The following is a 25,929-nucleotide window of genomic DNA, read 5'->3' as shown; positions in this document are numbered from 1 at the left end:
GTCCTACCACCGTACCTCCTTGTTCATTATGAACTTGTCTAACTTTGTCTTGAATTCCTGGAGGGTGTTTCCCCCTATGACAGACTCTGGAAGAGCATTCCAGTTTTCTACCACTCTCTGGGTGAAGAAGAACTTCCTTATGTTCATACAGAATCTATCCCCTTTCAACTTTAGAGAGTGCCCTCTTGTTCTCCCTACCTTGGAGAGGGTGAACAACCTGTCCTTATCTACTAAGTCTATCCCCTTCAGTACCTTGAATGTTTCGATCATGTCCCCTCTCAATCTCCTCTGTTCGAGGGAGAAAAGGCCCAGTTTCTCTAATCTTTCACTGTACGGCAACTCCTCCAGCCCCTTAACCATCTTAGTTGCTCTTCTCTGGACCCTTTCGAGTAGTACTGTGTCCTTCTTCATGTATGGCGACCAGTGCTGGACATAGTACTCCAGGTGAGGGTGCACCATGGCCCGATACAGCAGTATGATAACCTTTTCCAAACTGTTCATGATCCCCTTCTTTATCATTCCTAGCATTCTGTTCGCCCTTTTCGCCGCCGCTGCTTAAGTTGGTGTTCTGTAATTGCACTAAAAGTATGCCAATATCTATCAACATAGTATCCTTCTAGCTTTCGCCATCACGTTCTCAACCTGTTTAGCCATGTTGAGATCATCACATACAATCACATTTATCGCCCCCCGACCCAGCTCCAGCATTACCATTGATCCCTGTCCTAGCCTCAGCCTTAGCATCAGCATTTGCCTCCCCATCTCACTTTTCTCAACTCTTCAACAGACCCAGACCCATTAACTATTTGCCCCCCTCTCAACACTTGGAACCTCCACACAACCAGGAGCTTGTTCTCTCTGTCCCCTCTTCTTGCTACTGGCACTGTGGGACTATTTAAATGGTAAAAACAGGTATTTCCTATATTTTTGGAGAAACCCAAAATGCCTGTTCTCATGTTTTGAAACTGCTCCCCAGCAGTGAGATGGCGAGGGTGAGTGGCACCCCTCCCCTCTTCTCCACCCCTGCTCCTTCCTGGCCCCCCCCCCCCCGCCACCTGTGCGCCCCTTCCCTTCCCTCGTATCTTTTAAATTTTCCCAGCACGAGTAGCATTTGAAACTGCTCCCGCGTCGTGTTGGCTCTTTCTGACCTCATTTCCTAGGCGCGAGACCTGGAAGTGATGTCAGAGAGAGTCAACAGCGGTGAGGGCAGCAAGATAGTGATACTGCTCACACACAAAAATTAAAGTACGAGAGAACGGAAGGGGTGCATGCGCACACCAGGGGGGATCAGGAAGGAGCAGGGAGACGGAGAGGGAAATAAGTGTCGGTGCCCCCACCAAGCTTGCACCCGGGACGGACCATCTTACTACGCCACGGCTCCCCAGTACCAGTAACAAGAAGAGGATGATGCAGTACCATATATAACAAGCTTTCAGCAGCAGCAGCTTGAGCACCTCAATCGAATGTCTCATTGGTTTGGCCCTTCAGTCAGTCCTGAGTGTAGGCATCACTTTGAAATGGATATAAATTTGTGCATCAGCTTTTGGGTGCACATAGGACTTGATTTGGAAGCCTATTTTATAAAGCATATAGATGTTCTTGTTGTCTATATAAAATAGAATTTAAATAGGCTCCTTTGGGATTTCTCATAACAAAAAATATTTGAAGCCTACATTTCGTATCAGACCATCCAGATGTTAAAAATTACCAGAGAGACCTGTAAGCCATGAAAAGCCCTTTTGCCTAACCTCTGTTCCTTTGATTCCTGAATAGTTTTTCCTTCCCTTTTGAGGAAAAAGAAATGCTTCAAACGTAACAGGGTTTCATTGACACCTGCTAAATGTGCCCTTGTGAAACTACAGGCTGCATGGAGAATATAGATGCTGTCAGTAGATGCTGTGCGGGTAGGGGATCAGATTTGAATAATGACAGCTGTCACAGTTTCAAGGATAACATGTTTTGTTCTCCCAGGCATACTGCCCTGTACATCTGAACAGCAGAGGTACGACAGAGTTGTAAGCAGCAATAAACCTCAGTCATCTCCTTCCCTCTGTATATTTAATTTTCCATTCATTGCAGAAAGAATTAAGAATTCCACTCTAGCCATGCTTTTTGCATTTTTCCTGCTGTTCATTGCAAGTATTCCTGTTAATCGGGGAGATATTATCATACTCTAACCTCAGGAATTGTTGCTAAACAGAATTGATATCTAATATACCTGTTGTCATTCCCATCTGTTTGGCCTTTTCTGCCAAATCACAGCAGCGTATGAGGATTTGTATCTATAGGTGGTACAGTGACTATAGCTTGGTTAATCAGCAGACAGCAACTACTAATAACTGAACATATCAATCTTTTCCCGATTAAAGAGACATTGTCACTTGTTTCTATAATATATTTGCAAGTGGAATGATTATTGGCAGATTTGACTAGTTTTCCTTGCAATGGAGCCCTGTAGCCCACCCAAATTAGCATCTTCAGGATTGCTGAGTGACACGCCGCTGTGGCTTTGAATGCATTACATGTTCAGCAAACTGGAAACATTCCTCACCACGGACTTGGCATGTACAAGATTTCAGATAATGGAGCTCTTGGCTTTGCATTAGTTACGGCCTTGCAAGCAGGGCTTAATTTCTGGAGGAACAACTAGGGAAAGACACAGGAACAAAGTTTCATCCCGGTCCTTTCGCCATCCCCACATTTTCATCCTCATCCCCTCGCCATCCCTGCAGTTTTAATTTTCTTCCCCACATCTCCCCGCTCAAAGCAGAAAGATGATTTTATGCAGTTTTATGGGCCTAAGGCATTGCAAATAAACATTTTAAGCCTGTAGTGGGGGGGGGGGGGGGGGGTGTTTCTAACTTTTATTTGATTGAAAGAACATCAGCAAAAGTACAACTTGAGAGGAATGCTGGATTCTGTATTGCACACATAAAGCCAAATGTCAGCTCAACATCAGTGATATTTTAGTCCAGACAATAATTTTAGTTCTAATTATTCATGCACAAAATATATTAAGAACAGCCCTCAGAATATCACATACACATAAATTAATGCACAGCAAAATGATACAACCTATCGTCTTTAACATTTTGATCTCAGTCAGCCCTAGCTCCCCAGTCTAGCATCTTCCTGTCGGCCATGTGAACAGTAATGTTTAGCAATGGTGTAACAGAAATTCGGAGGTTAATGGCAACCATAAAATAATTTACCTATCGATGTTTTAGGTAGGTTGCCAAATGGTCATCAGGCTCTGCTAGCCTTTAATTTTTGTTGAGTTACCAAACATTAGGTATTAGTTGTACCTAATGGTTAGAGCAGCAGGCTGAGAATCAGGGAAGCCGGGGTTAAATTCCCACTGATGATCCTTGACATCTTGGATAAGTCACTTAACCCTCCATTGCCTCAGATGCAAAACCGGAATTGTAAGCCCTATAGGGGCAAAAAAATACTTACTGTACTTGAATGTAACATGCCTTGAGCTATTACGTACTTAAATATTACTATTACCATTACATATTTATCTTTCCCTATGTAGTCCTCTACCCTCTCTACCCCCTCATCCCTTTGAATTTCCCTACATGACCAGCATATATTGATTCACCATTTTGTTCACTGTGTCTGTCTCTTGTGTGTTTATTATACAGGGTGTCCCAGTTTTACGAACATCCAACTTACGTCGGACTTGTACTTTCGAATGGAGGTCCTTTTCTGCCTTCAATATTCCAACACACCCCTCTCACTCCCTCCTGAGTCCCAACATGCCCCTCTCCCTCCCTTTCAAGTTCCAATGTGCCCCTCTCTCTCTCCCTCCCTCCATTCTATGCCTCAAGTACATGCCTCCCTCCGGCACGTGTTTACCTTCTGGCCGGCTCCCTCCTCCTTCCAGCTGCAGTCGTTTCTCTGCACAAAGCTAGGGGCAGCGGCTCCTATGCACATCCCAGCTGAGCCAGAAGCCTTCCCTCTGACCTAGGAGGAAGCTCCTTCCATATCAGAGGGATGGCTTCCGGCTCAGCCATGAGATGCGTATAGTAGTCATTGCCTGCAGCTTTGTGCAGAGAAATGACTGTGGCTGGAAGGAGGAGGGAGCCTGCCAGAAGGTAAACACCTGTCGGAGGGAGGCACATACTTGGGGCACAGAATGGAGGGAGGGAGATAGAGGGGCATGTTGGGACTCGGGAGGGAGTGCACACTTTGGACAAAAGATGGAAGGAAGGAGTGAGGAGGCATGAATTCGGGACACAGAATGAAGGGAGGAAGGGGAGCATGAGCCATAGGATGGAAGAATGGAGGGAGTGAGAGAAAGTGATGCTGAGGTGGGGGAGGGAATAGAAAGAGAGAATTAGATGTCTGAGTGAGAGGGAAAGAGAGCTGGTGCACATGGGCAGATGAAGAAAGAGGAGAATTGTTGGGCATGGGGAGGGAGAGAGAATTATTGGACATGGTGGTGGGAGAGTAGTGAGGTAGAGATTCACGGGGAACAGAAAGATGAGAGGGAGTAATGTTGGATGTAGTGGTGGAGAGGGAACAGTGTGATGGATGGAAAGGGATGCAAGAGGGGCCTCAAGAATGTGGAAAAGGTGGGGGAGAATATTAGGATCCAAGTTACATACAAATTCAACTTAACAACTGTTTAAAAAACGGAACCCATTCATAAGCCAGTTACTGCCTGTACAGCGCTGTATGCATTGGTTAGCACTATAGAAATAATAAATAGTAGTGGTAATAGTAGTACTAGTAGTAGTACTGAGAAAGGCTTGATGTAAATCCAATCCAATACGAGGCATAATGTGAAGTAATACAGAACATTGCATATGTCACCTCAGGGGTGGGAAATTTCATGGCGACACCAGGAAGTTTTTCTTCACCGAAAAGGTGGTTGATCATTGGAATGAACTTCCACTTCAGGTGATTGAGGCCAGCAGCATGCCAGATTTTAAAAGGAAATGGGATACACATGTGGGATCTCTAGGGGGGAAAAATCAAGGGGGTTGGGTCATTAGAATGGGCAGACTTGATGGGCTATGGCCCTTTTCTGCCGTCATCTTCTATGTTTCTATGACCTACAAAGCAATTGCAACATATCATATTAGCAATAACTTCCACAAGTCACACAACAAGGATCTACTTAGGAAAATATAGCAGTACAGTGGGCACTAGAACATAAATACACTGATTGGAAAACTGAACAAGCCAAATTAGTATAGATTAATCCTGCAATCAATGCTAACAGAAAGCCATGTCTCTTTCATATATGCAGAACACAAACCCTCATCCAGTATAGAATAAGTAAGCAAAAGCTAAAAATACAAATACAAATAAACTGAACCCCCAAGAAGCTAGACTCTCTGTATACAGTGCAACACAAGAGAAAGATAAACTGTGATGCATTTCCCCCTGAACTTTGCAAAATATAAGGATAGCAGATGTAAATTTTAAAAACTGACATATTCCATTCACTACATTACAGACTAACAAATGCAAGAAATGGAAAATATGATACCATTTTATTGGACTAAATACATTTTTCAATGTTTCAAAGGCCAAAACCCTTTTCCTCAGGTCAGTACAGTATACTGCTGTTATGGTATCCTGTTCTGACCTAGGGAAAGTAACTTTGGTCTCTGAACATTAGTCAAAAAGTATTAAAATTAGTCCTATAAAAAGGTAACACCTCATTTCCATTTTCTCTTTTTATTTATTAATATTTATTAACACAGCTACCACACTACTATCTTAAATGAAAAATAAAATTATTTTTTTCTGCCTACGCTTTTTTTCCAATTGTAGTCTCAGTCTCTGGTTTCTGCTTTCCTCTTTATCTCTTAATTCTCTTGCCAGGATTTACTGTTTGTTGTTTTTCTATCCTCCTTTTCCTTTCAGCTTTCTTCAATTTATTATCTGCCTTTACCAATATTAAATTATATCTTACTATCTAGTTCCCAATTTCCTTCTTTTTACTGTGTCTATCTACAGCTTGCCACCTCTTTCCCTCACCACCTCCAGAATCTCACTAACTCTATCCTCTTCCCCCATCCAGCATGTGCCCTTATTCATTATCTCTTCCTTCCATCATGTGCCTTCTTTCTTTACCCCGTTATCCAGTGTCTAAGCCCTCTCCTCTACACTTCCATCCTATATCTTCCCCTTTCTCTCCTACTCACTTCCAGTGTCTGTCCCATCTCTCTCTATTCCCGACTTCTATTCAGTGTCTGCTCCCCTCTCTCTCTCCTCCCCACTTCCATCCAGCATCTGCTCCCCTCTCTCTTTCCTCCCCATTTCCATCCAGTGTCTATTCCCTTCTTTCTCCTCCCCATTCAGCATCTGCTCCCCTTTCTCTCCCCTCCCCATTTCCATGCAGCGTCTGCTCCCCACTCTCTTTCCTCCCCACTTCCATCCAGGTCTGCCCCACTCTCACTTTCCTTCCCACTTCCATCCAGTGTCTGCTCCTCTCTTTCTCCTCCCCATGTAGCATCTCCCCTCTCTCTCTCTCTCCTCCCCACTTTCATCCAGCATCTGCTCTCCTCTCTCTTTCCTCCCCACTTCCAGCCAGTGTCTGTCCTCCTCTCTCCTCCCCACTTCCATCCAGTGTCTTCTCTCCTCACTTTTTTCTACCCATTTCCATCCAGCATCTGTTCCTTTTTTTCTCCTTCCCACTAAAATCCAGCATCTGCTCCCCTCTCTCTCTCTTCACAACCATCCAGCATCTGTTCCCCTCTCTCTCTCTTCCCCACCACCATCCAGCGTCTGTTCCCTCTCACTACTCCCCACTACCAACCATCATGCCTCTCTCTCCCCCCTCCCAACTTCCATCCATTGCTGAACCCCCTTCTTTCTCTTTCCCTCTACAGTCACATGTCTGTCTCTCTCTCTCCCTCTTTGGGTCTCTCTTTCTTTCTCTCTCTCCCCCCCTCCCATGGTCAGCTATCTATGTCTTCCTTCCCCTACCCTTGTAGGCTGGTATCTTTATCCTTCCGCTTTCTTCATCCTTCCATCCTTCCACCCACCTTTCCTTTCCCTCCCCCAGCAGTCCAGCCGATCTCACTCTCCTCCTTCCTTCTTGGTATTGGGGTTCAAGAAGGGATTAGATAATTTCCTGAAGAAAAAAGGAATAGAAGGGTATAGATAGAGGAATACTATATAGGTCCTGGACCTGATGGGCTGCCGCTGCTGGGCATGATGGGCCTCTGATCTGACCCAGCAGAGGCAATGCTTATGTTTTTATGTCTAGTCTCTCGCTCTCCCCTCATTGTCAGGTGTCTCTGCCCTCCCTCCCTCCCCCCTGGTTGAGTTTCATAAGAACATAAGAATTGCCATACTGGGACAGACTGAAAGTCCATCAAGCCCAGCATCCTGTTTCCAACAGTGGCCAACACAGGTCCCAACTGCCTAGCTAGATCCCAAGTAGAAAAACAGATTTTATGCTGCTTATCCTAGGAATAAGCAGTGGATTTCCCCAAGGCATCTCAATAATAGCCTATGTACTTTTCTTTTAGGAAATTATCCAAACCTTTTTACACCCTGCTAAACTGATTTCACCACAATCTCCAGCAATGAATTTCTGAGTTTAATTACAAGTTGTGTGAAGAAATATTTTCTCTGGTCTGTTTTAAACCTACTACTTAGTAGCTTCATCGCATGCCCTCTAGTTCTAGTATTTTTGGAACGAGTAAATAAGTGATTCATATCGACCCTTTCCACTCCACTCAGTATTGTATAGACCTCTATCATATCATCCCTGAGCCATCTCTTCTCCAAGCAGAAGAAACCAGAGCAGAAGAGACCAGAGAGGGCTTGATAAAGCTCCCTAGGTACTGTCAGTGCCTATAAAAACTAATTTACTTCAACTACTCCATATTGCAGCACTTACTGGTGCAGTTCTTGAACAAGATCTTCCATGCTCTTTTGCACAGATCCAGCAGGATTCACCATATGCTTTGAGCTCTGTGCAGGTCTTCTTTTTGCTGATGCTGCTGTGGACCTTGGACATTGTTTAAGTGCTGGAATTGCACTTGTTTCTATCAGGCACAAGTCCTTCCAGCACCAAAAGTTAGGCATTACCTGTGCATTATGCCAATATTTTAAAAAGGTTGGGCACCCTTTATTAAAAAGGGACTCAGTGTAAATCTTTTCAGCACCATATATAGAATTCTCCCCATTATTTATTTATTTATTCCATTTGTGTGTCGCACATACCTATACAAGCTCTTGGCGACATTGCAGAGGAAGGGATTAGAAGAGGGTAGGGAGGACAATGGAGGGCAGGAAGATACAGGAGGAGAAGAGGATACAAGTGATTAGGTGCCAAATTGATGAGTTTTCAGTTTCTTACGGAATTTGGTGTGGTTAGGTTCCATCCTGGTCATTTCAGTAAGATCATTCCAAGTTTTTACGCCTAGAAAGGTGAGCATGGAATGGAAAACATGTTTGTATTGCAGATTTTTGTGGAAGGAAGATTTAGAAGTATTCTGCGGGAACCCATTAGGGATAAGTGTTATGCATTACCACCTTATCTATAGTGCAACCAAAGTAGTGGACATATTATATGCAGGTACTTTCTCTGTTCTTAGTAGGCTCTAAAGTTTATTTTTGGTTTCATTTTTTTTGTACCTGGGGGTTAAGTAACTTGCCCAAGGTCACAAGATGCCACAGTGGAAATCAAATGTGGTTCCTCAGGTTCTCTTACCAAAGGGCTCTAAAGTATGTTAACACATGATAGTAAATCAATAATATATTACCCCAATTCTCTTTAAATAACTTTTTTTGGACCAAGGGGTCCTTTTATCAAGCCGTGCTAGCGGGGTTAGCGCGTCGGACATTTCATCACACGCTAACCTCCTGCGGCCGGCTAAAAATCTAATGCCTGCTCAATGCAGGCGTTAGCGGCTAGCACGGCAGGCGGTTTAACGCGCGGTATTAAGCACGTTAAACCCTTACTGCAGCTTGATAAAAGGACCCCCCAAGTATCAGTGATGAACAGAAAGACTGAAAAATAAATGACTCAAAACAGAGATCTCAAACTAAAGCCACCCACATTCAGCAGGAATGAATAAGACCAGAAGAATGACTGTAACGCAGCTTTTACTCGCCTAGCAATAGACTTATTTTTTTGTTTCATCTTAGCATTATAGCACAAGATAACAATGTGTTCCTCCTCCTGTGGTTATTTATATAACTTTATTATGCTGTTCACACTCTTCCCAGTTATGCAATAGGTATTAACATTTTTGTTATCTGTTGGCTGTCATTTGAATTTAATGAGTGGAGGGTGTTGCCAGCACTGATTGACTAGCCACAATAAGTAGTATATATTATTCAGCTACATGGTTAACATGTGTACTTGTTCAATAGCTGGGCCCGTGAGAGCTTTACAGGGCTCACTTTCTGCAGCACAGATTAAAATGTTAAGTACTTCCTTAACTGGGGGTACAGCACTCAGGGTGACATTTCACTTTCTCAAAAATCAAAATTCCCATACTAGTTGGTGTTCCAAAAGCCCTGTGTTTTATTCACAGAAAATGCAAGGCTTAGGGCTCCCTTTACAAAGGTGCATTAGAATAGCTAAAATGCCCCACGCGCTAGCCGCTACTGCCTCCTCTTGAGCAGGCGGTAGTTTTTTGGGTAGCGCGCTAATCTGGCGCATCTTTGTAAAAGGAGGCCTTAATGCAACACTGAATTACAGTACACCAAATGAGTTAGTTTCCAATCCAGCAGTGGTGTACCAACGGTGGGGCAGAGAGGTACAGGCACTAGGGAGGTGCGCAGTTGGCACACCAAGACCTCCAACCCTACTTTACCACTGCCGCTTTCCCAAAGCAGCGGCGGCGGCAGGAAACTTTACTGCAGCCATCGCGGGACCTTTCTTCCAGGGCCCCATGACTGCTAGTCCACTCCTCTCAGATGTCATTTCCGGAGGAGAGCTGGCAATCAAGCAAAAGTGCATTTTGGTCCTGCAATGACTGTATTTAAGTTTACTGACACTGCTGCTGCTTTGGGAAAGTAGCAGCAGTAGTTGGAAGTTGAGGGGGCAGGATGGAAGTGGGATGGGATGGAGGAAAGAAGAGGCAGAGCATCAAGGTGAGTCTAGGAGAGCCTGGAGTTAAAGAGAGAGAGACCTGGGTGGAGATGGTGGTCAGTGGTAAAAGGAAACAGGGAAGACCAAAGGTCCATTGGCTGGATACCATCAAGAGTGACACGAGAATGAACATCAAGCAAGTGAAACAGGGAAGCATGGCAAAGTACTGGCCTGCAGAGTATCCAAGGGTCAGACACGACTGAATGGATAGTAGTAGCGGTGGCCTGTAGTGGCATAAGCAAAGATTTATATGCAAAGCCTCTACAGCCATTTGCATTTATGTTCACTAAAATAAATGCTAATTATTGTTTCCATGAAAGATTGATAAACTAAGAATAAAAGCCTCTTGGGACTAGATGCACTAAAGAGGATCGGTAAGACCGTGTGGGTCTGTTCCAATCCAATTTTTGGCCGATTCAAAAAGAGCTATTGATGCACTAAAAAGTTTGCATGCAAATGATTCACACGGAGATTCATCGTAATCCCAGTCTCTCCCGTCCGATTGATCGTGGTGAGAGTGACTCTCACACATGTGCAGAGCCGGCAGGGGAAGTTTCGAAAGCAGCTTCCTGCCACTCAGCTGTTCAGGGCAAGAAACCTTTTTTTTTTAAATGGATACAGATGATGTGTGTTACATAAGCACAATATATGTCCCATTAAAAAAAGAAGAAAAACAAAAGCCTCCCTTCCCCCACCGATGACAGCCCTGCTCGACGATCCCCAAAGAATGCGGGAATACACCTGCTGTGCTAGTGAAAAATCAGCAGGAGTGATGCCCATTCCCTCCTGCCATGCTGACTACCCCCCCCCCCTGCAGCAGCAAAATAACAGGAGGAATGCCCACTCACTCCTGCCACCAAAGGCCCACACCCTTGCCAGGTACCCCCCAAAAATCCCCTCCCCTCCCCATCCCCCCAAAAAGACAGTAGGGATGCCCATTCCCTCCTGCCATCGGAGGTCCCCCGAAACCTACCCTGTCCCCCCGTACCTTTCAAGGAAGTTAGGAGCAGGAGGGATTCATTCTCACCTGCTCCTCAGGCCCGCCAGTCCAAAATGGTGGGCTTTCCCCTCCCCGGTGCATCATATGATGCATAGAAACATAGAAACATAGAAGATGACGGCAGAAAAGGGCTACAGCCCATCAAGTCTGCCCACTCTGCTTACCCACCCCCTGTCTATGCCCTAATGACCCAATTTCCTTATCTTGACCCTCATAGGGATCCCACATGGGTATCCCTAGATGTCTGAGCCAATCAGGGGCTTAGGCTCCTACCTCTATATCCTGGGATTCAGAGAGAGTAGCCTAAGGCTCTGATTGGATCAGACACCTAAGGGCCCTCCCCTTGGGAGGTGTCTAAGCCAATCAGGGCCTTAGGCCCCTTTTAGTGCATCACATGATTCACCGGGGAGGGAAGTTCCGGGCGCCTGGTGCAGGGATGGGACTTTGGTGGCAAGAGGGAGTGGGCATCCCTCCTGCCATTTTGCTGCCATGGGGGGAGTGGTCAGCATGGCAGGAGGGAATGGGCATCCCTCCTGACAATTTTTGTTAGCATGGGGGGGATTGCCAGTGTCACATTTGTCAGGGGTTGTTGGGGAGGGCCATCATCAGCAGGGGTGGGTGGGTGCTTTTTTCATTTAAATATCTGTACCATTAAAAAAATAATAAAATAAAAAAGTCAGACCTGTCATTTTTTTCAGATCGCTAAAACCCATGCTTTTTTTTGTGCATAACCAAGCGATGTTAGTGCATCAATTGCTTGGCTAGTTTGCATGGGGTTTTAGCTAATTTCAGGGCCAGATCGGAAAATGGATGATTGAGGGGGAAAAACACGCAGTGAATCGTTTTGTGCATGGTGTTGGCATATGTGATCATAGCTAATGCTATCAAAAACAGGTTTAGCAATGATTGCTGGCTTTAGTGCAGCTGGGCCTTGGAGTTAATTAGGGTTAGATTCACAAAGCAAATCGATCGTGTACTGATCGGTTTGCGAACCCTTTGCAACCTGATTTCCCTCCGACCCGATTCACTTACCTCTCTGCCAACCATCCTCCGATCCGCGCATGCATCCGGCATGCAAAGTAGGCAGGGATACGATTCACTAACATCGTTGTAACAACCCTACAACATCAACTGGGCTGGCCGATTGCAAACAAGCAACTGCTAAGGACTAGTGCTGCCCAATTCAGAGAAAAATATTTCAATTCGATTCACCCTGTTGAATCGATTTTTTGATTAGATTCGATTCACTGTTAATGACACAGCTTTTTAAGTTTAAACATTTTATTTAACCAAGGCAATATCATATCAAAAATAGGAACATCCAAACTATAACAGCTTTATAATTAGTTAGAAACATTAATTAAATAAATTACATTTGCCAGTTCTTATTTAGAAATATCAGTTTGTCAGCTTTGGCTGGCTTCAGACAACTTCGCCGAGCATCAATTATTTGACCTGCTGCAGAGAATATTCTTTCTGAAGGAACAGAAGTTGCTGGCGAACATAGAAACTTCTGAGCAAGCTGGCTTAGTAAAGGTAGCTTCTTTTGTCTGTCATGCCAGTATGCAAATACATCACCATCACTTTCCAAGGGTTCTTCAAGTTTATTGCATGCAAGCTCTGCATTGCATCTGTGGCTGATTTCACTATTATCTGACATCGATGGAAGTCTAGATTTAATGGCAGCCGCATTAGTATTTTTAACTGTTTCCCAAAAGCTGCGCTTCTGTCGCCGACGAGGTAAATCTGTATCCTGCGAGTGAAGTTGTACTTTCTGGTTCAGTGTTGCTGATGGGATGCTCGTTGTTTGCATCTTCAGGATTTCTTGTATAACAAATGTAGTTATATCTGTTACCTCACCATATGTAGCCTTGAATCTTGGGTCCAGAAAGCTGCTTAATCTGTAAGAGTTATTGTATAAAATGTCTCGAAATCTTTGCAATAAACTCTTTTTCAGTTCATCTGTGAAGGAACTGATGATCTTGACATTTCTTGACTCGCTATCATCACTACATCCCTCTCACTCGTCCCCATCATCAACAGCTCTTACATCTGATTCACTTGATTCATTGCCAGACTCACCAATGGAATTTATCAGGTGTTCAACCATTGGATGAACAGACACAGTAACATATTGCTCACCAGATGCAATTGTAGTTGCTTCTTCAAAAGCTTCCAATATATCTACAAGCTTGCGTGCTAAATCATAGTCACATTCCAAAGGTGCTGATTTCTTTGTGGCTTTACTGTTACATAAACATAAGCTGATAGGTTGCTGTAACTCAATCAACTTTGTAACTTAAGGCAAGTACTGTTCCATCTAGTTTTTACATCACCAATGAGTTTCTTTACAGGCATTCCCAGAGTCTCTTGAGCCGTCTTCAAACTTTCTGTGAGTATTGGACTATGATGAAAAGTGCTAACAATATCACGGAATTTGTGAATGGTATCTGTGACAGCTTGCTGAGATCGTAGTCCATCTTCGACACACAACTGAAGTGTATATCTAAAGCAGTTGTAGTGGACCATGCAGACACCTTTTTGAATAAGTTTGCCCACTGCTATTTTCATTCATTGCTATTTTCATTCATCGGTGACAACTGCGAAAATCTTGCCTTCTAGCTTCCACGTTTTCATAGCATTTTCAACTGTATCAGCAATATTGTCACCCGTATGTCGCTCTGGCATGTGATGCGTTTCCAGCACAACATTGACTGGTTGAAAGCCTTTTGATATGCCATGTGCTGTGATGGTGATATAAGCCTCCATGGTTCTGCTTAGCCAGAGGTCTGTTGTGATGCTTACATACTTAAGATGGTGAAGCTTATCCAAAACATGGGCAGAAACTTCTTCATATTTAGCATCAATCATTCGATCTAAAGTTTGCCTTGATGGTGCTGTATAGCTTCCATTCAAAGATTGTGAATAATGAAGAAAGCCTTCATCCTTTACAACGCTAAATGGCTGCATGTCTTTGACAATGAAATAACAAAGTGCATTGTCAATCCTTTTTTTATCTGCTGGCTGCAGTGGCTTTTGGAAGAAGGATGAAACCAGACCTTTGGCTGGTACAGAAGCTTTTCTAGTGGTGTCGCTGGATTGTAGCTCAAGATATTTTGCTTTATGATGTCTTTCGACATACTGCCACAGATTACGGGTGCCACCACTGTGTTTAACAGCTACTTTGCAAAGCTTGCATCTGCCATTTCCATTATCCAAATGATCAAATACAGACCATATTATGGAACGTTGTTGATGCACAAGTAGGGTCTTTATTTTCAGCAGTTGTTTTGTCCATCTTTTAGTTAAGCAGTACCTTAAAATAGAAACAAAGCATTTTCATACAAGTTTGCATACATATTTCCTGACAAAAAGCAAAAACCAGATGCGCATTCCCAGTGCCTGGAAAAAACTGCAAACTGCTCGTCCGCAAGGATGCCAGCAGGCATCAACAACACAATAAATTTCACAAAGTATTTAAAAAAAAAAAAAAAAAATCACATTAACCAGTTTGGAGACATTTGCATGAACAGTCTTTTTTCCCAGTCCATAAGCAAGCAATATGAAAAAGATTTCCTTAATTATCTACTCAAACATTTTTGCTATTTACTTTCATTGTACCTAGACTATTATTCAGTAGAAAAAATTGAGTTTGTTCAATCAAATCCTGTCTGGCCATTGGACTTCCTTGAGTGAATGTTCTGCTTGATTGAACAAACTAAATTTTTTCTACTGAATAATAGTTTAGGTATAATGAATAACAAAAATGTTAAAGCCACACAGAAAAGCAGTAAAAGTCAATAGGTTCTCCGAGTGGGAACAACCCGATGTCTTAGTACTTGAGGAAAAGACCACGTAATAATGTTTATAAGATAAATCATATAAATGATTATACTAAAGCAGGGTGTCCTCAGCGAGAGAGGTAAGCGAGGGGGAGAGAATTCTCCAGCGCTTTACACAATAAGGCACAGGTTAATCACCCTCTGCCTGCACACCATCATAGGATACCTCACTTGTGCTCAAATTAATCAATATGATAAATTAAACAGTGATATACAATTGGTCAATCACACAAGTGCAAGATCAAACAGGTGACTTTTACTGCTTTTCTGTGTGAGTAGATAATTAAGCATATTTCTGATAGCCTACAGAAATGATTCTGAGCTTCCATCCCCAGGCCCCAAGACTCACCAGCCCCCCTGCCGATTTCAGCTTCCATCCCCAGCCCCCAAGACTCACCAGCCCCCTGCCAATTTCAGCTTCCATCCCCAGCCCTCCTGCCAATTTCAGCTTCCATCCCCAGCCCCCAAGACTCACCAGCCCCCTGCCGATTTCAGCTTCCATCCCCAGCCCCCCTGCCAATTTCAGCTTCCATCCCCAGCCCCCAAAACTCACCAGCCCCCCTGCTGATTCCCAGCTTCCAGTCCCAAAGACAAACCAGCCCCCCTGCCGATTCTCAGCTTCCAGTCCCCAAGGCTCACCAGCCCCCCCTACTGATTCTCAGCTTCCATTCCAGCCCCCCAGCCGATTCCCAGCTTCCATCCCCAGCCCCCAAGACTCACCAGCCCCCTGCTGATTCTCGGCTTCCATCCCCAGCCCCCCAGCCGATTCCCAGCTTCCATCCCCAGCCCCCAAGACTCACCAGCCCCCCTGCTGATTCTCAGCTTCCATCCCCAGCCCCCCAGACTCACCAGCCCCCCTGCTGATTCCCAGCTTCCATCCCCAGCCCCCCAGACTCACCAGCCCCCCTGCTGATTCTCAGCTTCCATCCCCAGCCAAGACTCACCAGCCCCCCCTGCCGATTCTCAGCCCCCCCCTGCTGATTCTCAGCCCCCCCCCCCCTGCTGATTATCAGCCCCCCTGCTGATTATCAGCCCCCCTGCAGGTTCATTTACTTACTCGACTGGATGTGGAATCGCGGGGAAGAGAGGAGAAATGCGGAGACACAGCCAGCAAAAAAATACCCTTTGCTTCTGAGGTCCGCTGCACAAGGTCTGCTCGCTCCCCCCTCAATGCTCCCACGTCCTTTCGTTTCTTCTGATGGAACTTCTGGTTTTGTAAAACCGGAAGTTACATTAGATGGGAACGAGTCCGGCGGCCGGCGGTGAAAAAAAAGAATGAACTTGAATCGGGGCTGAATCAGTGATATCGTTTTTTACAAAAATGAACTGATTTGAATCGATTTACCTGATTCGAATTGGTGAACCAATTTGAATCAGGCAGTACTACTTCGGACCAGTCGCTCAAGCCCTTTCCGACTGCCCTGCCTTCTGCCACTCTGCTCTCTGCACTGTCAGCCCCGATCTCCTGCTGCCCCGAACGCCTTCTGCAGCCCCGACTCTCCCACAAGCTTAAGCGGGTTACAAATATGAGCTCCAAAAAAGTGTAAAAAAGAAAAAAAAAAATCTCTGCCGGGCCCAGAGATCCAGCGCATGCAAAGACCATCTACAGATGGTCTGCGTATGCGCTGGTATCGCTATAGTGTGATCTGGCACTCCATCACATGGCCACAGTCATGATAAAGGCATAAAAGTTGTGTGTGGTTTACATTTCAATTTTTTTTTTTTTGCTTTATGAATAACATTTTGAAACTGTTGATTAATTATCTGCAAGAACATAGAAAGGTTCAAAGGTAAACAAAGATAACCTGTAATAAGGAATAGAAAGAGAATATTTAAAAAAATTACAAAGCCATGTACAAAAGAGATAGAGGGAGTGGTTAGTGTTCATAGATGATTTCCAATTAAGAAAAATTAATAATATAAGTAACTTTGAGATCAGGTAAGGTAATCTTTTCAGAAGACCTGATGTAAAAAAGGTGAATCCCCCCTCCCAAAAAAAAAAAAACTTATACAAATTCAGCAGACCAGTACCTAGTTTTTAATCATTAGGGATCTAATATTGAGCAATGTTATTTACTGCCTCTTTTACAAAGCCACACGGCAACAGCCCCGAAGCCCTTTAAATCTCCATGGGCTTCGAGGCCGTTAGCACAGGGCAGCCGCTAGCATGGCTTTGTAAAAGAGGCCCTTAATCTTTGTGTTAAGACAGCAGTTCTGAAACCATTCCTCAGGCCAGGTATTCAGGATACCTATAACAAATATGCATACAATCGAGGTAGTGCATTCAAATTTACCTCGTGCATATTCAATGTGGATATCCTGAAAACCTTACTGGCTGGGTATGTCCCAAAAACTGGGTTGCGAACCCCTGGTTTAAGAAAATATATTGTGGTAAGTTGTTTATTTAACCCCCCACCCCACTCAAGGCCCAGCAAAAAGGACGACAGATCTTCGGGCATCGGCACCAGCATGTCCTGTGCGTTGGTGCCGGTGCCGGGTTCCAGATGGGGAGTAAGTGGTGTGTTCGGGTGGGTGATGGGTATGGGGAGGATGTCGGATCACGGCGGGGGGGGGGGATGCCGGATCGCGTGGGGGGGGGGAGGCGCTCATACATCGAGGCAAGCTCAGTTTCTGAGGCGCCAATTTTGCGAATGTTTTGCTCGTCTTGCAAAACACTCGCAAACCGGTGCACTCGTAAACCGAGGTACCACTGTATTATTATAAACTACTGAAACTTTTATGATCAGCAGTATATAAAAAATTGTAATGCCAAAGGTAAACTTGTTATATAATTGCATAACAGTTACCTATTGAGCCATTATTTTCAGACAAAACAAAATATCCCCCCACCTCAATATGTAACCAGTTCTTCATAACCTTAGATTTTCAGATCCTAATTCTTGACTACATTTCTTCCGTCTGTCATTCCCTTAATAGTTCCCTATCACCTTTTAGCCCCCTGTGTGTCTGTCATAATTAGATTGTAAGCCCTTCTGAGCAGGGACCGCCTCTTGCATATATACAATTTACAGTACTGTGTGAGCCTGGTAGCATTATAGAAATAATAAATTGTTGTCCAAATAACACAGAATAACATTTTCTATAAATATACCGTGTTTCCCCCAAAATAAGACCTATCCTGAAAATAAGTCTTAGAATGATTTTTAAAGAGCCTCCTAATATAAGCCCTATCCCAAAAATAAGCTAAAAAGATCGACATCTGAAGCCCCCCCCCCCCATGTCCCCGACACTCCCTGACTCCATCCCTGACACTAGTGCTGCCCGATTGGCCAAAAAATTGGACTCGTCGATTCAGCGACCCCCCACCCCAGTGAGACCTGACATACCTCTGCTCCAAGGTCTCATAAAGCAGCAGTGGTGGCAGTGCTCTGAACGGGCTGCTTTGCAGTCTTCTCCGCCAGTGAGGAAGGCCATGAAGCAGCCCATTCAGAGCACTGCCGCCGGTGCTGTTTTTGGAGGCCTTGGAGGTACAGTATGTCAGTCTCACGGTGGGAGGGTCGGTGAGGTTCTGTAGCACAGGGGGATGGGAGGGAGGGATAGAAAGATGCTGCACAAGGGGATAGAAACATAAAAGATGACGGCAGATAAGGGCCATAGCCCATCAGGTCTGCCCACTCTACTGACCCACCCCCAAGTCTACTATCCTAGGGATCCCACTCCAGGTGACAGGTTCCCTTGGCTTAACCCTCTAAAGGATCCCACATGAGATGGGTGAAAGGGGAGGAAAGATGATGCACATGGGGGGGGGAGAAAGGAAAGAGGAAGAATTGGGGTAGAGGAGAAGAAGGGAGAGATGATTGTTGTACATGAAAAAAATAAGACATCCCCCCAAAATAAACCCTAATGTGTTTTTTGCAGCAAAAATTAATATAATATCCTGTCTTATTTTCAGGGAAACGTGGTATTTGTTATGCACTAAAAGATTTTGCTACTCTTGGATTTTGGTAATGAAAGAGAAATATAACAAAACTTTTTGTTCACCCTACCCTTAGATGAGTGAAGCAGAGATCAATGGGCGGTATGAATCTGTGTGTGAATCAGTCTTTAGTGAAGTTGAATCTCAGGCAATGGATGCCTTGGACCTTCCTGGATGTTTTCGAACAAGAAGCCACAGCTACCTGCGTGCTATTCAGGCTGGTTATTCCCAGGATGATGACTGTATCCCTGCAATGACATCCTCCAACGTCACGTCAACTATCAGGTCAACAACAGGTAAAAATCCCAGTTGAGCTTCTGTACAGGGCAAAGGCATATAAGATGAAATAGTACAACGCCTTGTGTTTTTGTTGATTTTCAGCAATAGCACAATATTTATTTAATTATTTATTACTACATTTATAATCCATACTATATGCTAGGCAGAGAATAAAAGTACATAAACAAACTACATAAAAGCCTTGTGCATACTCAATTAAAACCTAAGCAACAAAAGATTAAAGCAAAAATAACAAAGCAAAGGTGTGATGCACATTGGGAAGAATAACCCAAATCATAGTTATCAGATTTTAGGGTCCACCTTGAGGGTCAACACCCATGAACATGATAAGGGAGTCATTGTGTACAGTACACTGAAACCTTCCGCCCAATGTGCAGCGGCGGCCAAAAAAGTAAACAAGATGCTAGGAATTATTAGAAAAGGGACGGTAAACAAGACTAAGAATGTTATAATGCCTCTGTATCACACCATGGTGCGATGTTACCTTGAGTATTGTATCCAGTTCTGGTCGACATCTCAAAAAAGATATAGCAGAACTAGAAAAGGTTCAAAGAAGAGCGACCAAAATGATAAAGGGGATGGAACTCCTCGTATGAGGAAAGACTAACGAGGTTAGGGCTCTTTAGCTTGGAAATCCTGAGTGATGTAGAATGGGTACAAGTGGATCGATTTTTTTCACTCCATCAAAAATTACAAAGACTAGGGGGACACTCGATGAAGTTACAAAGTAATACTTTTAAAACCAATAGGAGGAAAAAAAAATTTTCACTCAGAGAATAGTTAAGCTCTGGAATGCATTGCCAGAGGATGTGGTAAGAGCGGTTAACGTAGATAGTTTAAAAAAAGATTTGGACAAGTTCCTGGAAGAAAAGTCCATAGTCTGCTATTGAGACAGACATGGGGGAAAGCCACTGCTTGCCCTGGATTGGTAGCATGGAATGTTGCTACTGTTTGGGTTTTTGCCAGGTACTTGTGGCCTGATACTGGGCTAGATGGACCATTGGTCTTAACCAGTAATGCTGTTCTTATGATCTTAAATTAACATTCTATGTAGTAAACTACCTTATAGTGTTTTATTGAAATCTTCGAGGTACGGTATTTGAATATTTCTGTCATAGCTCTTCTTTCCATTCTCACTTTCAAAGAGCATATTTTTAAGTGTCTAAATATGCTATTATTAAAACTAACCTCAGATTTATTTCTCTATCACTGAAATTAATGTCTAAGCTGGTTAGATTTAAAAGTGAAAATGGATTGATCTTTGTATTTATATTATTAAATAAACTGCATCGTTTAAAAGAACACTCTCTCGTCCCAAAAAAATTTGAACTTGAACAGAAGATAATAAGTTTGCAAGAATTTCAAATTAGACAATGAATATATTTGTTGCCATTGTTTCTTTCAGTTTGAAAAATGTTTTTATTAATATTATTGATTAATACTCCTATGATTAAATTATGAAGTCCTGAAGATGACTGACTTTCATTTCACACATAATTTCTTTCATCTGTAGAATGATATGTAATATAGATTTTCTTGTCTAAATACTTAATCTTTCTGATTTTTCAGGAGGGAAATATTGGCATTGTAAAACAATGGTATACTACAGAGAAAGAAAGTTAAATGGTTGGGTTATGGACAAAATTCCTTCATAATTCCACTGAAAGTATAACTGAAAAGAAGAAAATATTCTAAAAATATCCAAACAAAACACATTTCAAAATATTGAACAATTATGGCGCTTATTTTAGAAACCTTATGCATGTTCCAGATGTACATCAGTGACATAGCCATGGATGGGCTAGTGTGGGCACAGGCCCACTCAGTTGCCGAAGACCTATTATATGGCTGGCATAGATCCATAAAGCCCTGCCAACTGAAAACTCCTGGTATCTCTCCCCTCACATACCTTTTAAACACCACTTCATTGGCAGCAAGCAGTGACCAATGCAAGCGGAACAGTAAGTTCTGTGAGAGGGAAGACTGTGAGCTGATGTTGAGCAGCTTGCATCGGTCACTGCTAATTGCCATTGAACTGGCGCTTAAAAGATACACAGATTTGGAGGGTGGGGAGTCAAGAACTTGCATTGCCTGTAAACAGGGGTGGGGGAAGTAGTTGATAACCAGATTACCTGGGGGACATATTGAGAGGCCAGATCACCAATGGAAGGAAGGAGGGTGATACCAGGCAGAGACCATAGATGGGATTCATTTGCCCACCCATAATTGGGTGTCTGCCTATGCCCTTGATGTGCACCATTTAGAGGTAGATATTGCATATGTCTAAATCTCAATTTTACAATGCCAGGATATACATGTCTAAATCTCAAAAGCATGCATATGATGAGGGGGAATGATCTGGGCATGTTCGGGGTGGGATTTGCACATGGCCAAAAAATAAACATTCTTTCCCCGATTCAGAAAGCTTTTGACAAAGTTCCTCATGAGAGGCTCCTGAGAAAATTAAAGAATCATGGGATAGATGGCAAAGTTCAGCTGTAGATTAGGAATTGGTTATTGGAGAAAAAACAGAGGGTAGGGTTAAATGGTAATTTTTCCTCATTGGAGGAGAGTAAACAGTGGAGTGCCGCAGGGTTCTGTACTGGGACCGGTGCTATTTAACTTATTTATAAATGATCTGGAAATTGGAACGACGAGTGAGGTGATTAAATTTGCAGATGACACTAAACTGTTCAAAGTTGTTAAAATGCATGCGGATTATGAAACATTGCAGGCAGACATTAGGAAATTGGAAGAATGGGCGTCCAAGTGGCAAATTTAATGTGGACAAATGCAAAGTGATGCATATTCAGAAGAATAACCCAAATCACAGTTACCGGATGCTAGGGCCCACCTTGGGGGTTAGCGCCCAAGAAAGGGATCTGGGTGTCATTGTAGACAATATGATGAAACCTTCCGCCCAATGTGCAGCGGTGGCCAAATAAGCAAACAAGATGCTAGGAATTATTTAAAAAGGGATTGTTAACAAAACTAAAGATATAATGCCTCTGTATCGCTTCATGGTGCAACCTCACCTGGAGTATTGTGTTCAATTCTAGTCTCTTTATCTCAAGAAAGATTTAGCAGCACTAGAAAAGGATCAAAGAAGAGCGATCAAAATAATAATGGAGATGGAACGCTTCTTGTATAATAAAAGACTTAAAAGGTTAGGGCTCTTCAGCTTGGAAAAGAGAAGGCTAAGGGGAGATATGACTGACGTCTACAAAATCATGAGTGGAGTAGAATGGGTACAAGTGGATCGATTTTTCACTCCATCAAAAATTACAAAGACTAGGGGACACTCGAAACTGCAGGGAAATACTTTTAAAACCAATAGGAGGAAATATTTTTTCACTCAGAGAATAGTTATGTTCTGGAACGCATTGCCAGAGGTTGTGGTAAGAGCGGATAGCGTAGCTGGTTTTAAGAAAGGTTTGGACAATTTCCTGGAGGAAAAGTCCATAGTCTGTTATTATGACATGGGGGGAAGCCTCTGCTTGCCCTGGATCAGTAGCAAGGAATGTTGCTGCTCTTTAGGTTTTGGCCAGGTACTAGTGACCTGGATTGGCCACCATGAGAACGGGCTACTGGGCTTGATGGAACATTTGTCTGACCCAGTAAGGCTATTCTTATATTCTTATGTAATGTATATCTGTGTCTAAAACGGCAGACATTGAGATCTACATCTGCTCCCTAAGATGTTTAATTTTCAAAAAAGTGCATATTTTGTGTAGCACTCCATGGGAGGGCTTACTGGAGGTCAGCCCTTTTACACAATATCCTGGTATATCTTGTTCCTCCTCCACAAAATTAATACCAACCAATGATAGTCAGCTCTATGACAGCATCAGGAAACATACTCATGTATATGGTCAGTATTCAAAGCAATCCAAGCAGGCAGGAGAGGGTCCTGCCTGGTTAAATCATGCTCAACAGTCTGGTCAAAGACAGGTCTAATATACAAATTAAAAAGTAGTGGTGACAAGTACTTTAGACTTAGACATTTCAGAACCCAATAACACACTCTGTGGACCTTTGTTCCCAAAAAGATGAAAACCAACCACAATGCTGTATCACAAATCCCAATCTCAGCTAGTCTTGACAAACAAATAGAGTGATCTAATGTGTCAAAGGCAACACTTAAATCTATTTCTGCCGGTATTGCTAGCATAATATCATGATCCATAGTTTTAAAAGCTGCTGAGAAAATCAAGCAGTGCTAACACCGAGGCAAATCCCCTGTCTAGGTGTTTGTGAAGTTCATATATATGAGTTCCTTGAGGACAATTAAGCTAGAGGAGGGTGAACACCTTTACTCCTACGCAGATAACATTTGTGTACTAGTTCTGGTCAAAAACTATCTTAACCTATCGCAACCTACACTGGAAGGATAAAAGCTTGGGCTTCCGTGCATTTATTAAATTTAAACAAATGCGAACAAGAAAGGGATTTGGGGGTGCCATCGGCTCAATGTGCGGCGGCGGCGAAGAAAGCAAATAGGATGTTAGGCATGATTAAGAAGGGGATCACGAGTAGGTCGGAAGATGTTATAATGCCACTTTACAGAACAATGGTCAGACCACACTTAGAATACTGTGTCCAACACTGGTCTCCATACCTTGAGAAGGATAAAATTCTGTGGGAGAGGGTGCAGAGGCGAGCCACGAAACTAGTCAAAGGCATGGAGAATTTAAGCTACAATAGGAACGCCTCGGAAAACTGGAACTGTTCACCCTCGAAAAGAGAAGACTGCGTGGGGACCTGATAGAGACTTTTAAAATATTAAAAGGACTTGACCAAATTGACCAGGAAGCAGCATTACTGACATTTTCAGATGTGACACGGACAAGAGGTCATAGCCTGAAATTGAACGGCAGCAGGTTCAGGACAAATGTCAGGAAGTTCTGTTTCACACAACGAGTGGTGGGCGCTTGGAATGCTCTCCCGGAGGAGGTGGTGGCAGAGAATACTGTTCTGGGTTTCAAATGCAAGTTGGATGCATACCTTCTTGCAAATCATATTGAGGGATACGGGAAATCCGAGTCTCCAACAAGGAGCACCTAAATGGGCCTCCGCGTGTGCGGATCGCCGGACTAGATGGACCTTGGTCTGATCCGGTGATGGCGTTTCTTATGTTCTTATGTTCTAAACACAACCAAAACTACAGTTTTGTGGCTTAATAGATCACAAGAATTTAACCATCTACTACTTGCATCTGGTAGCACTATAGAAATAATTAATAGTAGTAGTAGTAGTTGAAGTCCTTTAGGATAGGATGATTATCTACTAGTGGAAAGCACTTCTAAAGTTCTAGTTTTACGTCGCTCTCAATGGAACCTCAGATAAATAACCTCTTTAACAAGATTGATTAGGTCTGTGTACTCTTGTTTCCTTGAGGGTCGATTTGTTTCTGCTGACTCAAAGGCTGATATTGTCTCAGTTGGATTACTACAATTCAATTTGTTCAGGCATTTCTATCAAAATTCAGAAAATCTCCAGTTTTTACAAAATTCGGAAACTAGAAAACATGTCAGGTTTGCTCCTCTGTTGATTTGCATTCATTTGCATTCATTGACATCCTGATCAAACTATTTTAATTTAAGATCCTTCAGGGACAAGACTATAAACCTAATAAACTTGGTTGACGTCTTTTGACAGCTAATCACATTTTCTTTCTCTTAAAAGTATATGTTTTAAACAAATTTTGGTCAGCTCATGTCCTTACAATTAGAGAATGACACGGTGACAAAATTCATCACCGTCCCCGTCCCCGCGGATAACCGCGGGAAACCATCTTCATGTCATTTTTTAAGGAAAGAGGAAAGAATCAGAGTATCATGCTCACATCATGGCCACAACCACTGATCCGCAAGCTTTGCTTTGAAAAATGCTGGTGTAGAAGGACAGAGGATGAAATAGACACTAGAAAATGACATGGGTTTATTTCCCGCGGTTATCCGCGGGGACGGGAACGGTGATGAATTTTGTCACCGTGTCATTCTCTACTTACAATTCACACAAGTTTGAAAATAGTCTTCCTCTGAATACTAAACAACAATCTTTTTTTCTTGTTTTTCATAAATGTTTAAAGACTTCTCTATTTTTAAATATGCGATTAGGGATCAGTTATAATATATCATTTTTTAAGCTTTAGTTATTGTTTTAGCTTTTTTTTTGTTTTGTTTTTTTAAAGAACAGTTTATTCTCAATGTTCTGCTTTTTTGTAGTTTGGCAGTCACACTCAAATCATTTTACTTACAGGTACTTTAAGCATTTTCCCTATCTGTTCCTGTAGGTTCACAGTCTATCCAATGTACCTGGGACAGTGGAGGATTAAGTGACTTGCCCAGTGCCACAGGGAGCAGCATGGGGGTCTGAACCCACAACTTCAGGGTGCTGAGGCTGTAGCTATAACCACTGTGCCACACTGTCCCAAATACTGATGAAAATGGCAACACTGTAAGGCAGATATATCAAACTCTGGCCCGCGGGGCGTAGAAAAATTTGGCACGCCAGACACTTTCAACTTTCCACTTAAGCTAACCTGGTACAAGCGCTGCATCAGAAATTTCAACTTAAGCTGGTACAAGCGCCACATCAGCAGCCTGCAGAGGATCACTGGTCGGCCGTAGCAATCCCTGCAGGCTGCCGTAGCCTCAGCAGCACGTTCAATCTGCCATGGTCCCGTACATCAAAGGAGGGGCGGGACTGTGGCAGAGGGAAGTGCTGCGGAGGCCGACTCTAGAGCCTTTGCTGGCCACTCTCCCTCCTCCCC

General features: G+C 43.3%; 1 protein-coding gene across 1 annotated transcript in view; it reads left to right on the top strand.

The window, feature by feature from the left end:
- DLGAP2 (DLG associated protein 2) overlaps positions 1-25,929 on the top strand; it is a 1,086,744-nt gene that overhangs the window by 910,298 nt on the left and 150,517 nt on the right. The window contains exon 6 of the mRNA XM_033938644.1: positions 18,931-19,150. Within this exon, the coding sequence (XP_033794535.1) occupies positions 18,931-19,150 (220 nt within the window). The remainder of the gene's footprint in view (positions 1-18,930; positions 19,151-25,929) is intronic.

This window comes from Geotrypetes seraphini, chromosome 3, assembly GCF_902459505.1.
Source record: "Geotrypetes seraphini chromosome 3, aGeoSer1.1, whole genome shotgun sequence".
Classification (NCBI taxonomy): Eukaryota; Metazoa; Chordata; class Amphibia; order Gymnophiona; family Dermophiidae; genus Geotrypetes; species Geotrypetes seraphini.
The sequence above is the reverse complement of the archived record's forward strand: the minus strand, read 5'-3'. Positions and strand labels throughout refer to the sequence as shown.